Source organism: Balaenoptera musculus, chromosome 15 (assembly GCF_009873245.2).
Source record: "Balaenoptera musculus isolate JJ_BM4_2016_0621 chromosome 15, mBalMus1.pri.v3, whole genome shotgun sequence".
In the NCBI taxonomy this organism is placed as follows: domain Eukaryota; kingdom Metazoa; phylum Chordata; class Mammalia; order Artiodactyla; family Balaenopteridae; genus Balaenoptera; species Balaenoptera musculus.
This window is the reverse complement of record NC_045799.1, coordinates 62,318,960-62,333,248: the sequence shown is the minus strand read 5'-3', so window position 1 is coordinate 62,333,248 and position 14,289 is coordinate 62,318,960. Positions and strand designations below refer to the sequence as shown.

The 14,289-nt window shown below is 42.1% G+C and overlaps 1 protein-coding gene across 5 annotated transcripts in view; it reads left to right on the top strand.

The window, feature by feature from the left end:
- MYH11 (myosin heavy chain 11) overlaps positions 1 to 14,289 on the top strand; it is a 140,670-nt gene that overhangs the window by 20,526 nt on the left and 105,855 nt on the right. For all 5 annotated transcript variants that reach the window (XM_036824594.1, XM_036824593.1, XM_036824592.1 and 2 more), the window contains exon 2: positions 9,391 to 9,752. In XM_036824594.1, coding sequence (XP_036680489.1) covers positions 9,408 to 9,752 — 345 coding nt within the window. In that variant the 5' untranslated portion in view covers positions 9,391 to 9,407. The remainder of the gene's footprint in view (positions 1 to 9,390; positions 9,753 to 14,289) is intronic.

The following is a 14,289-nucleotide window of genomic DNA, read 5'->3' as shown; positions in this document are numbered from 1 at the left end:
TTTTGTTGCAATGGTAAATGGGAGTGTTTCCATAATTTCTCTTTCAGATTTTTCATCATTAGTGTATAGGAATGCAAGAGATTTCTGTGCATTAATTTTGTATCCTGCAACTTTACCATATTCGTTAATTAGCTCTAGCAGTTTTCTGGTGGCAGTTTTAGGATTCTCTATGTATAGTATCATGTCATCCGCAAACAGTGACAGTTTTACTTCTTCTTTTCCAATTTGTATTCCTTTTATTTCTTTTTCTTCTCTGATTGCCGTGGCTAGGACTTCCAGAACTATGTTGAATAATAGTGGTGAGAGTGGACATCCTTGTCTCGTTCCTGATCTTAGAGGAAATGCTTTCAGTTTTTCACCATTGAGAATGATGTTTGCTGTGGGTTTGTCATATATGGCCTTTATTATGTTGAGGTAGGTTCCCTCTATGCCCACTTTCTGGAGAGTTTTTATCAGAAATGGGTGTTGAATTTTGTCAAAAGCTTTTTCTGCATCTATTGAGATGATCATATGGTTTTTATTCTTCAATTTGTTAATATGGTGTATCACATTGATTGATTTGCGTATATTGAAGAATCCTTGCATCCCTGGGATAAATCCCACTTGATCGTGGTGTATGATCCTTTTAATGTGTTGCTGGATTCTGTTTGCTAGTATTTTGTTGAGGATTTTTGCATCTATATTCATCAGTGATATTGGTCTGTAATTTTCTTTTTTTGTAGTGTCTTTGTCTGGTTTTGGTATCAGGGTGATGGTGGCCTCATAGAATGAGTTTGGGAGTGTTCCTTCCTCTGCAATTTTTTGGAAGAGTTTGAGAAGGATAGGTGTTAGCTCTTCTCTAAATGTTTGATAGAATTCACCTGTGAAGCCATCTGGTCCTGGACTTTTGTTTGTTGGAAGATTTTTAATCACAGTTTCAATTTCATTACTTGTGATTGGTCTGTTCATATTTTCTGTTTCTTCCTGATTCAGTCTGGGAAGGTTATACCTTTCTAAGAATTTGTCCATTTCTTCCAGGTTGTCCATTTTATTGGCATAAAGTTGCTTGTAGTAGTCTCTTAGGATGCTTTGTATTTCTGCGGTGTCTGTTGTAACTTCTCCTTTTTCATTTCTGATTTTATTGATTTGAGTCCTCTCCCTCTTTTTCTTGATGAGTCTGGCTAATGGCTTATCAATTTTGTTTATCTTCTCAAAGAACCAACTTTTAGTTTTATTGATCTTTGCTATTGTTTTCTTTGTTTCTATTTCATTTATTTCTGCTCTGATCTTTATGATTTCTTTCCTTCTGCTAACTTTGGGTTTTGTTTGTTCTTCTTTCTCTAGTTTCTTTAGGCGTAAGGTTAGATTGTTTACTTGAGATTTTTCTTGTTTCTTGAGGTAGGCTTGTATAGCTATAAACTTCCCTCTTAGAACCGCTTTTGCTGCATCCCATAGGTTTTGGGTCGTCGTGTTTTCATTGTCATTTGTCTCTAGGTATTTTTTGATTTCCTCTTTGATTTCTTCAGTGATCTCTTGGTTATTTAGTAACGTATTGTTTAGCCTCCATGTGTTTGTCCTTTTTACGTTTTTTTCCCTGTAATTCATTTCTAATCTCATAGCGTTGTGGTCAGAAAAGATGCTTGATATGATTTCAATTTTCTTAAATTTACTAAGGCTTGATTTGTGACCCAAGATGTGATCTATCCTGGAGAATGTTCCGTGCGCACTTGAGAAGAACGTGTAATCTGCTGTTTTTGGATGGAATGTCCTATATATATCAATTAAATCTATCTGGTCTATTGTGTCATTTAAAGCTTCTGTTTCCTTATTTATTTTCATTTTGGATGATCTGTCCATTGGTGTAAGTGAGGTGTTAAAGTCCCCCACTATGATTGTGTTACTGTCGATTTCCTCTTTTATAGCTGTTAGCAGTTGCCTTATGTATTGAGGTGCTCCTATGTTGGGTGCATATATATTTATAATTGTTATATCTTCTTCTTGGATTGATCCCTGGATCATTATGTAGTGTCCTTCCTTGTCTCTTGTAACATTCTTTATTTTAAAGTCTATTTTATCTGATATGAGTATAGCTACTCCAGCTTTCTTTTGATTTCCATTTGCATGGAATATCTTTTTCCATCCCCTCACTTTCAGTCTGTATGTGTCCCTAGGTCTAAAGTGGGTCTCTTGTAGACAGCATATATATGGGTCTTGTTTTTGTATCCATTCAGCCAGTCTATGTCTTTTGGTTGGGGCATTTAATCCATTCACATTTAAGGTAATTATCGATATGTATGTTCCTATGACCATTTTCTTAATTGTTTTGGGTTTGTTTTTGTAGGTCCTTTTCTTCTCTTGTGTTTCCCACTTAGAGAAGTTCCTTTAGCATTTGTTGTAGAGCTGGTTTGGTGGTGCTGAATTCTCTTAGCTTTTGCTTGTCTGCAAAGCTTTTGATTTCTCCATCAAATCTAAATGAGATCCTTGCCGGGTAGAGTAATCTTGGTTGTAGGTTCTTCCCTTTCATCACTTTAAGTATATCATACCACTCCCTTCTGGCTTGCAGAGTTTCTGCTGAGAAATCAGCTGTTAACCTTATGGGAGTTCCCTTGTATGTTATTTGTCGTTTTTCCCTTGCTGCTTTCAATAATTTTTCTTTGTCTTTAATTTTTGCCACTTTGATTACTATGTGTCTCGGCGTGTTTCTCCTTGGGTTTATTCTGTATGGGACTCTCTGCGCTTCCTCGACTTGGGTGGCTATTTCCTTTCCCATGTTAGGGAAGTTTTCGACTATAATCTCTTCAAATATTTTCTCTGGTCCTTTCTCTCTCTCTTCTCCTTCTGGGACCCCTATAATGCGAATGTTGTTGCGTTTAATGTTGTCCCAGAGGTCTCTTAGGCTGTCTTCATTTCTTTTCATTCTTTTTTCTTTAGTCTGTTCTGCAGCAGTGAATTCCACCATTCTGTCTTCCAGGTCACTTATCCGTTCTTCTGCCTCAGTTATTCTGCTATTGATTCCTTCTAGTGTAGTTTTCATTTCAGTTATTGTATTGGTGATCTCTGTTTGTTTGTTCTTTAATTCTTCTAGGTCTTTGTTAATCATTTCTTGCATCTTCTCAATCTTTGCCTCCATTCTTATTCCGAGGTCCTGGATCATCTTCACTATCATTATTCTGAATTCTTTTTCTGGAAGGTTGCCTATCTCCACTTCATTTAGTTGTTTTTCTGGGGTTTTTTCTTGTTCCTTCATCTGGTACATAGCCCTCTGCCTTTTCATCTTCTCTATCTTTCTGTAACTGTGGTTTTTGTTCCACAGGCTGCAGGATCGTAGTTTTTCTTGCTTCTCTTTTTTTTTTTTTTTTTAAATGAGCTACTAGATCAGGTCTCCCAGGAGAAATAACCATCCCTTCTGAACAAATCAGCCTTTGGGGTTTTTTTTTTGTGTTTTTTTTATAATTTGTATTTTTACTTTAAAATAAGTTTGAGATTGAGTGAATTCGTTGGCAGCCTTTGGTTTTTCACCCCAGAAGAGAAAAGTGGGAGTAAATGCCCCTCTGATTTTTGCCTTGCAAAGTCTGCATTTTAGGAGGTGGCTGCCCAGCTCCAGGGGCCCACTGATGGGATATGGGGGTTACTCCATCTCCGTGGGATTTGTTGGCCTAAGTGTGGAGATTATGTTGGTGAATTCAAAGGAGTTATGAATTGTTTTCTGCTGAAGTAGGGGGATCAACCACACAGTACGTCCTGGTGGCTGTACATCCTAACTCAGCTTGCACCTTAGTTCTTTGGAACCAACAGTGGATGGGGGAGGAGAGATGGGGTGGGTTGTAGGAGCTGAGTGAGAGCAAGTGTTACTAGAGCAGGGCAGCTCCTTCAGGTATGGTCAGAGGGTCTGGAATGGGCCCTTGGATCGGCCTCTAAAGAGTCTGTTGCCTCAGCACCTTGTCTCATGAACACATCTAGACAACAGAATGGAGAATCTGTCACTAATGGGCTCCCCATGTTGAGAGGATATTTAATGACTTGACATTTTATATAAAGACAGACTTCTTGTCAATTATTTAGTGACCTTGAGGAACAATTTGTAGAAAGGCAGCATCAGTGTTTTAGTTTCCCCTTTTTTTTTACCAGTTTTCAATACAATGGGTTGGTCCCCCAGCATCTTACAAGGATGACCTGTGAATTTTTTTTAATCATTATGAGCTCATGGATTTAAACATATTCACCTTTCAACTCTTGTCCCATATTTGACCAAATAGAACCCTAGTTTAATATTTTAGTGTGTAGTTTTCTACACTTTTAAAAATGTGTACACAGACATATAAAATGACAAGAATTACTCTATTATAAATATTTTAATCAGCTTTATTGAGGTATAATCTATATATAACTCACCATTTTTTTAAAAATTCACTGATTTTTAAGTGTACAGCTCAATGAGTTTTGACAAATGTATACAGTTATATAATCACCACCATAATCAGGATATAGAAAGTTTTCAGCACCCCCAAATTTCCTTTGTGCCTCTTGGCGGTCAGTGGCCTCCCCAGCCTCTGGCAACCACTGATCTGCTTCCTGTCACCATAGTTTTGCCTTTTCTAGACTTCCACATCAGTGGAATAATAGAGCATGTAGACTTTGGGTCTTGCTTCTTTCACTGAGCTTGCTTTTGAGATTCGTCTATTTTATTGTGTAGTTTGTTCCTTTTTATTGCTGAGTATTCCATTTATTCATATTGTTTTTAACCTAAAAAGATATCATAAATATCTTTGCATGGTCCAAAGTCATCTATTGTATGATTCCGTTTATATGCAATGCCCCAAAAAGGCAAATCTATAGAGACAGATAATAGATTAGTGGTTGCTGAGGGTTGTAGGTAGGAACAGGGAGTGACTGCAGACCAGCATGAGGAAACCCTTTTTGAGATGATGCGAATGGTCCAAAATTTAGCATCATGATAAATGCACAACTCTGTAAATTTACTAAAAATCATTGAATTGTGCATTTACAATGAGAGGATTTTAAAGCATGTAAATGACAAATAAATATGTTAAGATGAAAGGGAAAAATCTTTTTGTTAATTTTTAATTTTTTTATTTTCCTAATCTATAATTTGCATTTTAATTAATTTATAGTCTTTTTTTAAACATTTTTTAAAAAAATTTATTTATTTTTATTTATTTTTGGGTGTGTTGGGTCTTCGTTTCTGTGCGAGGGCTTTCTCTAGTTGCGGTGAGCGGGGGCCACTCTTCATCGCGGTGTGCGGGCCTCTCACTGTCACGGCCTCTCTTGGTGGGAGCACAGGCTCCAGACGCGCAGGCTCAGTAGTTGTGGCTCACGGGCTTAGTTGCTCCATGGCATGTGGGATCTTCCCAGACTAGGGCTTGAACCCATGTCCCCTGCATTGGCAGGCAGATTCTCAACCACTGCGCCACCAGGGAAGCCCTATAGTCTTTTAATGTTCAAAAATTGTGTGCAAATCTGCAACCAGCATTGTCTATGAATTATCACTTTTATTATTTCTTTTTTATAACATTCTTTTTTTTAATATTCTTTTCCATTATGGTTTATCACAGGATATTGAATATAGTTCCCTCTGCTATACAGTAGGACCTTGTTGTTTATCCATTCTAAATGTAATAGTTTGCATCTACCAACCCCAAACTCCTAGTCCATCCCTCTCCCTCCCCCTCTCCCCCTTGGCAACCACAAGTCTGATCTCTATGTCTGTGAGTCTATTTCTGTTTTGTAGATAGGTTCATTTGTCCATATTTTAGATTCCACATGTAAGTGATATCATATGGTATTTGTCTTTCTCTTTCTGACTTACTTCACTTAGTATGATAATCTCTAGCTGCATCCATGTTGCTGAAAATGGCATTATTTCGTTCTTTTTTATGGCCGAGTAGTATTCCATTGTATATATGTACCGCATCTTCTTTACCCATTCATCTGTCGATGGACATTTAGGTTGTTTCCATGTTTTGGCTATTGTGAACAGTGCTGTTATGAACATAGGGGTGCATGTATCTTTCTGAATTATAGTTTTGTCTGGGTATATTCCCAGGAGTGGGATTACTGGATCATATGGTAATTCTGTTTTTAGTTTTCTGAGGAACCTCCATACTGTTTTCCATAGTAGCTGTACCAACTTCCATTCCCACCAACAGTGTAGGAGGGTTCAAAAGGGAAAAATCTTTGTGTGGCATAAAGAAGTCTACATCTTGAATTTTGGGTGGAATTATAGGATTCTGTTGCCTGGATGCTCTGTAATTTAACAAGGCACTCACTGAAGGCCGTTTGGATTGCTTGCAGGTTTTGCTGTTCCAAATAGCACTGCAATGCACATTTTTATACATCTGTTAGCACTTCTCAGTTTCCTTAAGCTGAATTGCTAGAAATCGAATTGCAGGTCAGGGGGTGTGCATGAATTTTAGGAACTTTCCATCTGTAAGGGCGATGTATGCAGAGGCCTGGACCCTACACTCTTGACAACACTGGATACTATCAGTGGTTTTCATCTTATTCAAGCTATGGGTGAAAAGCAATATCTCACTGCTTCACCTTGTATTTCTTCATTTACTAGTGAGGCTGAACATCTTTTTCTTATGTGGATTGGCTATTTGAAGGTGTTTTTAAAGTATCTATTTTTGTTGATCATAAATTTAATAAAAGTTATAAAGCTATAAGTATGGCAAAAATACGTAATAGAAAGTATGCACATGTTCAGAGTAGCTATTATTCACGATAGAGAAAATGTGGAAGTAACTCAAGTGTCCATCAACAGATGAATGGGTAAACAAAATGTCATATATCCATACAATGGAATATTATTCAGCCTTAAGAAAGGAAGGAAATTCTGATTCATGCTGCAACATGGATGAACCTTGAGGACATTATGCTAAGTGACATACGCCAGTGACAAAAGGACAAATACTGTATGATTCCACTGATACGAGGTTCCTCGAGTAGTGAAATTCATAGAGATAGAAAGTAGAGGGCTTCCCTGGTGGCGCAGTGGTTTAGAATCTGCCTGCCAATGCAGGGGACACGGGTTCGAGCCCTGGTCCGGGAAGATCCCACATGCTGCGGAGCAACTCAGCCCATGCACCACAACTACTGAGCCTGCACTCTAGAGCCCGTGAGCCACAACTACTGAGCCCGTGAGCCACAACTACTGAAGCCCACATGCCTAGAGCCCATGCTCCACAACAAGAGAAGCCACCGCAATAAGAAGCCTGCACACTGCAACGAAGAGTAGCCCTCGCTCACCGCAACTAGAGAAAGCCCGCGTGCAGCAACGAAGACCCAACACAGCCAAAAATAAATAAATAAATAATAATAATAACAAAAGACAAATTTTAAAAAAACAAAACAAAACAAAAAAGAAAAGAAAGTAGAATGGTGGTTGCCAGTGGCTGGAGGGAAGAGGCAATGGGGAATTTGTCTTTAATGGGTGTGGAGTCTCAGTGTTGCAAGATGAAAAGAGTTCTGGAGCTGGATGGTAGTGATACTTGCACAACAGTATGAATGTACTTAATGTCACTGAACTTAGTGTCATAAAATGAGTAAGATAGTATACTTATGTATATTTTACCACAATAAAAAATTGGCAAAAAACCCCATAAAAAGTAAAAATCCCTTCATAACTATATTGATAAGTGCATATTTCTCCAGTTATTCTGTCTATATGGATTCTAAATATTTTTAAATAAAATGGGTTATTATACCTACTATTTTACAATATTCCCTATATTTCATTTTTAAACAGTTTTATTGAGATATAATTTAAATACCATACAATTCACCCATTTAAATTGTACAATTGAATGGCCTTTAGCATATTCACAGAATTGTGCATCCATCACTGCAGTACATTCTAGAACATTTTCATTACCCCAAAAAGAAACCCTGCACCCCTTTGCTGTCACCTTCTAATTCTCTCCCAGCTGTTGGCAACCACTAATCTACTTTCTATGTCTATGGATTTGCCTACTCTGGATATTTTGGGTAAGTGGAATCATATAATATGTGGTCCTCTGTGACTAGATTCTTTTACTTAGCATAGTGTTTTCAAGATTCATTAATGCTCAGTGTATATCAGTACCCCATTCCTTTTTATGGCTGAATAATGTTCCATTATATGGAGAGGCCACATTTTATTTATCCATTCATCTGTTGATGGACATTTGGGGTTTTTTTTTGACACTTCTTGGCTATTAGAAATAATGCTTCTATGAACATTCACTTATGAGTTTTTGTGTGGAGGTATGTTTTCATTTCTCTTGGGTATATACCCAGGAATGGGATTGTTGGATCATATGATAACTCTCTGTTTAACCATTTGAGGACCCTCCTTTTATTTAAAAAAAAATTTTTTTTAATTTAATTTAATTAATTAATTTATTTATTTATGGCTGTGTTGGGTCTTCGTTTCTGTGCGAGGGCTTTCTCTAGTTGCGGCAAATGGGGGCCACTCTTCATCGCGGTGTGTGGGCCTCTCACTATCGTGGCCTCTCTTGTTGCGGAGCACAGGCTCCAGACACGCAGGCTCAGCAATTGTGGCTTACTGGCCTAGTCACTCTGCGGCATGTGGGATCTTCCCAGACCAGGGCTCGAACCCGTGTGCCCTGCATTAGCAGGCAGTTTCTCAACCACTGCGCCACCAGGGAAGCCCCCCTCCTTTTATTTTTACAGTAAACTATAAGACTTGGATATCTTCCTGTGTCAACACACCTCGACATACTTCTTGCATCTTAACCCCTGGATAGCATTTCATTGTATGAAAATATAATGGTTTATGTACCCATGCCATGTTGATGGACAACAGGCAATGATGGAGATCCTTTTCTTTTTTTTTTTTTTTTAATAAATTTACTTATTTATTTGTTTGTTTTTATTTTTGGCTGCGTTGGGTCTTCTTTGCTGCACGAGCTTTCTCTAGTTGTGGTGAGCGGGGGCTACTGTTTGTTGCGGTGCGTGGGCTTCTCATTGCGGTGGCTTCTCTTGTTGTGGAGCACGGGCTGTAGGCACACAGCCTTCAGTAGTTGTGGCACGTGGGCTCAGTAGTTGTGGCTCGCGGGCTCTTGAGCGTAGGCTCAGTAGTTGTGGCACACGGGCTTAGTTGCTCCGCGGCATGTGGGATCTTCCCCGAGCAGGGCTCGAACCCGTGTCCCTTGCACTGGCAGGCAGATTCTTAACCAGTGCGCCACCAGGGAAGCCCCTGGAGATCCTTTTCTGGGGCCTTTGGGTTGTTTCCATTTTTTGACAACATAAACCATCCTGCAGGGAACACCTTTGTACTCTGTGGAATGTTTCTGCAGACTACATTCCCAGACATGGTGAGGTGAGGGCTTTACCTGTCTTTAGGGCTTGGTTCCGGTCTAATTCTGACCCTGTGGCCTTATTCCCCAGGGGACCAACCAGGCACCATGGCGCAGAAGGACCAGCTCAGTGATGACGAGAAGTTCCTCTTTGTGGACAAAAACTTCATCAACAACCCAGTGGCCCAGGCTGACTGGGCCGCCAGGAAGCTGGTGTGGGTCCCTTCGGAGAAGCAGGGCTTCGAGGCGGCCAGCATCAAGGAGGAGAAGGGGGATGAGGTGGTCGTGGAGCTAGTGGAGAATGGCAAGAAGGTCACGGTCGGCAAAGATGATATCCAGAAGATGAACCCGCCCAAGTTCTCCAAGGTGGAGGACATGGCAGAGCTGACGTGTCTCAATGAAGCCTCCGTGCTGCACAACCTGAGGGAGAGGTACTTCTCAGGACTCATATACGTGAGTATCTTGGGGCAGCCAGTCACTTCTTGCTGGCCTCCTGCACCCCTGAGGGAAGGGAGAGGCTTGGAGATGTCTTCGGGGTGCAGGTTGGGAGGCTGAAGTGTTCACTGAGGGAGGCTGCATGGTGGGATGGAATCGTCCAGACCTGGGTTCCCATTCACCCTGCCCTACCTAGTTCTGTGACATTGAACAGGTTAGTTCACCTCTTGAAGCCTCAGTTTTCCCATCTGCAAAATGAGAACAATCACCCTCCCCACGTAAAGGAGATCCAAAGATTCCATGTGATCCCATAGGCGTTTGGTCAGCGCTCGGCGGATTTCCGTGAAGTAGTTCCCTGCGCTTCCTCCATCTTGGAGATAAAGAAGAGCTCTTAATCTCCTTGGGAAGGCTGGTCCATCCTGGCAGTCAAGTAGGTAGGAGACCTGAGGATCTTGGTGAGGCTTGGTGGAGGCCTTCCCTGTCCCAAATGGGAACGCCTAGACTGACCTGGACTCCTCTGGGTCGACTGTGCAGATGAAAGTGGACTAGACCTGCACTGTCCAATGTGGTAGCCGCCAGCCACACGTGGCTAACTAAACTGAGATGTAAACTAATTAAGCATCAATACTTACAAGTTCACTTCTTCACTTGTACTGGGCTTCATGTTAAGTGCCCAACAGCCACCGGTGGCTAGTGGCTGCTGTACACCTGTGACAGCACAGGTATAGAACATTCCCGTCACTGCAGAAAGCTCTGTGGGGCAGTCTGGACAAGATGATGTGTGACTCAGGGGTACAGGTTCCTTGTGGGGTGGGCCAGCTCCCTGGGATATAGAAGGACATGGTAACCCCATTAAGCCAAACTGGTGGGCAGAGGGTCCCCCAGTCCAGCCTTTGTCTATCTTGCCTCTCAGAAAGGGTATGTTAATCCCTTGGGCAAGTTATCTAATTTCTCTGAAATTTTGTTTCCTTCTCTGTAAAATGAACACAAGAATAGTACCAGCCTCATAGACTGGGTTACTCTGAAAAGAAAGCACTTGGCATGCTTCCTGGCATGTTGTAGGCACTCAACATGCTAGGTGTTGTTTTTATTAGTTTTGTTGCTGTTATGGTCATTTTTGTTACTACCAGACAGATGTTCTTGGATTCTTTGCAAACTTATGGAAACAGTTACCTCCATCTTTAGGCCCTCTTGTCCTGCCCTTTGTATTTTACCATGTGAAAATTACAAAACTCCCTTGTCATCTCTAAAAATGTCCTGCAGATTTTTTTTCCTAATTAGGAAAATAAGGCACATCCATTCCAGAAGATTTGGAAAATTCAGAAAAGCACAGTAAACACAGAAATCAGTCCTCCCCCAGAGATAACAGCTGATAAGATGTTGGTGCATTCCCGGTGTTTCTTTGTGAGAATAGTGCGTGTTTACATATTGAAAAGCCTGTGCACCTAGGCTGGGGACCTGCTCTTCTTTCTACGTACAAGTCAGTGATGAGCATCCCCATTGCTCATTTATAACCCCAAAATGCCCCTTTATGGGCTTTGTGACCTATCCTATGGATGTACCATAATTAATGATCTATTCTTCTTATGGATAGTTCAGAGGGGGTTACAATGGGTTTTTTTTTTTTAAAGAGCCAAGGGGGAAGGGGGGAGCAACTCATAATTCTATAAATGCCTCCTCTTTATCTCATTTAATTAGTACAACATCCACTGAATGAAGTATGCTAGTCTGTAAGATGGGACAAGCATACTTCATTCAGTGGATGTTGTGCTAACTAAAGCCGAGGCTCAGAGTACTAAAGGCTCTCTAAGGATAGTCTAACTAAGATACTCTCTAACTAAGCAGGGAAAGTCCCTTTTATCGATACCACTCCTTGTTTGGAAGCATTATCAACCTGGGGCTGTTGGTACAGAGTGGATATTTCTAAGGACATCAGTCTGCAGGGAACAAGAGGGGAGCTGGGCTCCCATGGGTCTCCTATCCAAGATGAGTCATCTTCATCCAAGGAGGTCAAGGATGGGCCTGGATATGAATCTCGCCTGCTATTCTCTGACACAGATGTTTGAGCCCAAAATAGAAATCAGGAAAAATGAGGGGCTTATGAAGGTCCCAAGACCCAGACTATATTCCGACAGCAGATTAAAAAATGAATCAAATCTTCAAATTCCTGCTATGCTTCTCTGGACAGATTAGATGAAAAGCCTTTCAGTCTTATGACCACGTGTCCACTCCTGTCTCGTTCCTTTCTGGTCAGTTTAATCACTTAAATAGAAACTGTTGTCCGTGACAGAGGAGATAAAGGAGGACAGGGGTGGAGATGGGGGGCACAGCAAGTTATTCACCCGGCGTGTGATAGCGGAAGGCGCAGCCCTTGTTACAGGTGGGTGTCAGGTGATGCTCAGGCAGCTGGCCGTGCCCGACTTTGCCCTTGATAAAGAAGAGCACTTTCCCTTCCACTCTGCAAGGCTCATTTCGAACAAGGCACTTTTGCTTAGGTCCTGGCTGATGTCTTGTCCTCTTGGGTCTAGAAGAGGTAGAAGCCAGAGTGTCCCGTCTCCTAATCTTAGAGATGCAGGTTCTTGCCTGAGCTGCCGCAGATCATTGATGGCACATGTGGGACATGCATGTGGCTCTGATTCCTGGTCCAGCACTCTCTTGCTATTTTGGATGTTGTTGTTGGCTGGCTTCTCTCTGCCTGGGATTTTTCATGACTGCTTAGCAGTCGGCTCTGTCCCTGGTGTTGGGCTGGGAGATGGGACAAGGGTTTCAGGCAGAGGGAGCTCAGTGAAGATGTGGGCCTTGCTTGTACTGGCTACTGTCCCAAGTCCCAGCTGTCTGGCGAGAGTGAAGCTCACATCCCACCCTGCACACAAGGTGACCGAGGCAGAGAGATGCTGAGACTTGCCTGGAGAGGGACCAGATCAGACTCTGGCTTGCCCGTTAAGTGCTCCTGGCTCCCCTGCTTCCCTCTCTGTGGGATGCCGAGAGTCACAGGGCCCAGTCCTCGCCCTGAGGCTGATCGATAATTGAGGGGAGGAAGGTAAGGCACACTTGAGCTGGATGCAGATATGTAACATAGATTCTACAAAGATGAATGGATGAAGGAAATGTGGTAAATACACCGTACAATGTAATAACCCTGCTTTAAAACAGAAGGAAATCCTGCCATTTGTAACAACATGGATGAACCTGGAGGACATTATGCTGAGTGAAATAAGCCAGAGAGAGAGGGGAGAATCCTGCAGGATCCCATTTACATGAGAATCTAAAATAGTCAAACTCAGAGAATCAGAGAGTAGAAGGGTGGTTGCCAGGGTCTGGGGGAGGGGGAAATGGGGAATTTCTTATTTATTTATTTATTTGTGGCTTTTCCTTGTGTCTGTTCACAACTATCTAACCACTCAGACTTAAAACATTTTTTTGAATAGACAACACATGCAAATAGTAAATAAAATAGTATATAAGAGTATTTTAGAGCTTTTCCTTTCATCCCCATTCCTCACCTTCCGGTTCCCCTCCTTAGAGAAACCATGGTCACCAGTTCCTTATGTAGCCGTCCAGCAATCTTTTATACATATAGAGGCAAATATATGTATATTTGTATACATACATATGTATTCCTTTTTCTTAATTTATTAATTTATTTATTTATTTTTTTTTTGCTGTGTTGGGTCTTCGTTTCTGTGCGAGGGCTTTCTCTAGTTGCGGCAAGTGGGGGCCACTCTTCATCGCGGTGCGGGGACCGCTCTTCATCGCGGTGCGCGGGCCTCTCACCATCGCGGCCCCTCCCGTTGCGGGGCACAGGCTCCAGACGCGCAGGCTCAGTAGTTGTGGCTCACGGGCCCAGCTGCTCCGTGGCATGTGGGATCTTCCCAGACCAGGGCTCGAACCCGTGTCCCCTGCATTAGCAGGCAGATTCTCAACCACTGCGCCACCAGGGAAGCCCCATATGTATTCCTTTAAAGGGCAGTGTGCCATAATTATTGAGCCAGTCTCCCACTGATGGATATTTAGGTTGTTTCCAGTCTTTTTTGCCCTTTAAAATCAAGGCTGTAGCAGATCACATCCTTGGTGGACCAGGTCTTTCTCTAGGATACATGTTCAGAAAGTCATGACATTGCACTACAACCTGGTAAAGAAAGTATGGTTATCCATTGTTTTATAGATGGAGAAGAAGAGGCTCAGGGGTTTGGCCTCTTGCTCAAGTCACACAGGCAATGAGGGCAAGGCTGAGGTTCAACCAGGCCTTTGTGACTTAAAGCCTGCATCTCTTCCACCTTCCCCCACTGTTCCTCATTTCTGCCTGAGGCCTTGGGAGCTCAGGGCTCCACAGCTGACCATATAAAGTGTTAAGGAAAAAGTGGAGTCACTTCCTAATACGGTCACAAGAGGGAAACCCTTGGCCTGCAACTGGGACCTGCTGTGGCACCGGGCCCTGAGATGCCGGCTGGGACATGAGAGGCGGGGATGTTGAAACCTCTGAACTTGACCAGCTGGAAAGGGGCTCGTGGGGATGGGGAAGCAGAAGCACAGTCAAGTGCAGGTGGGCTGGGTC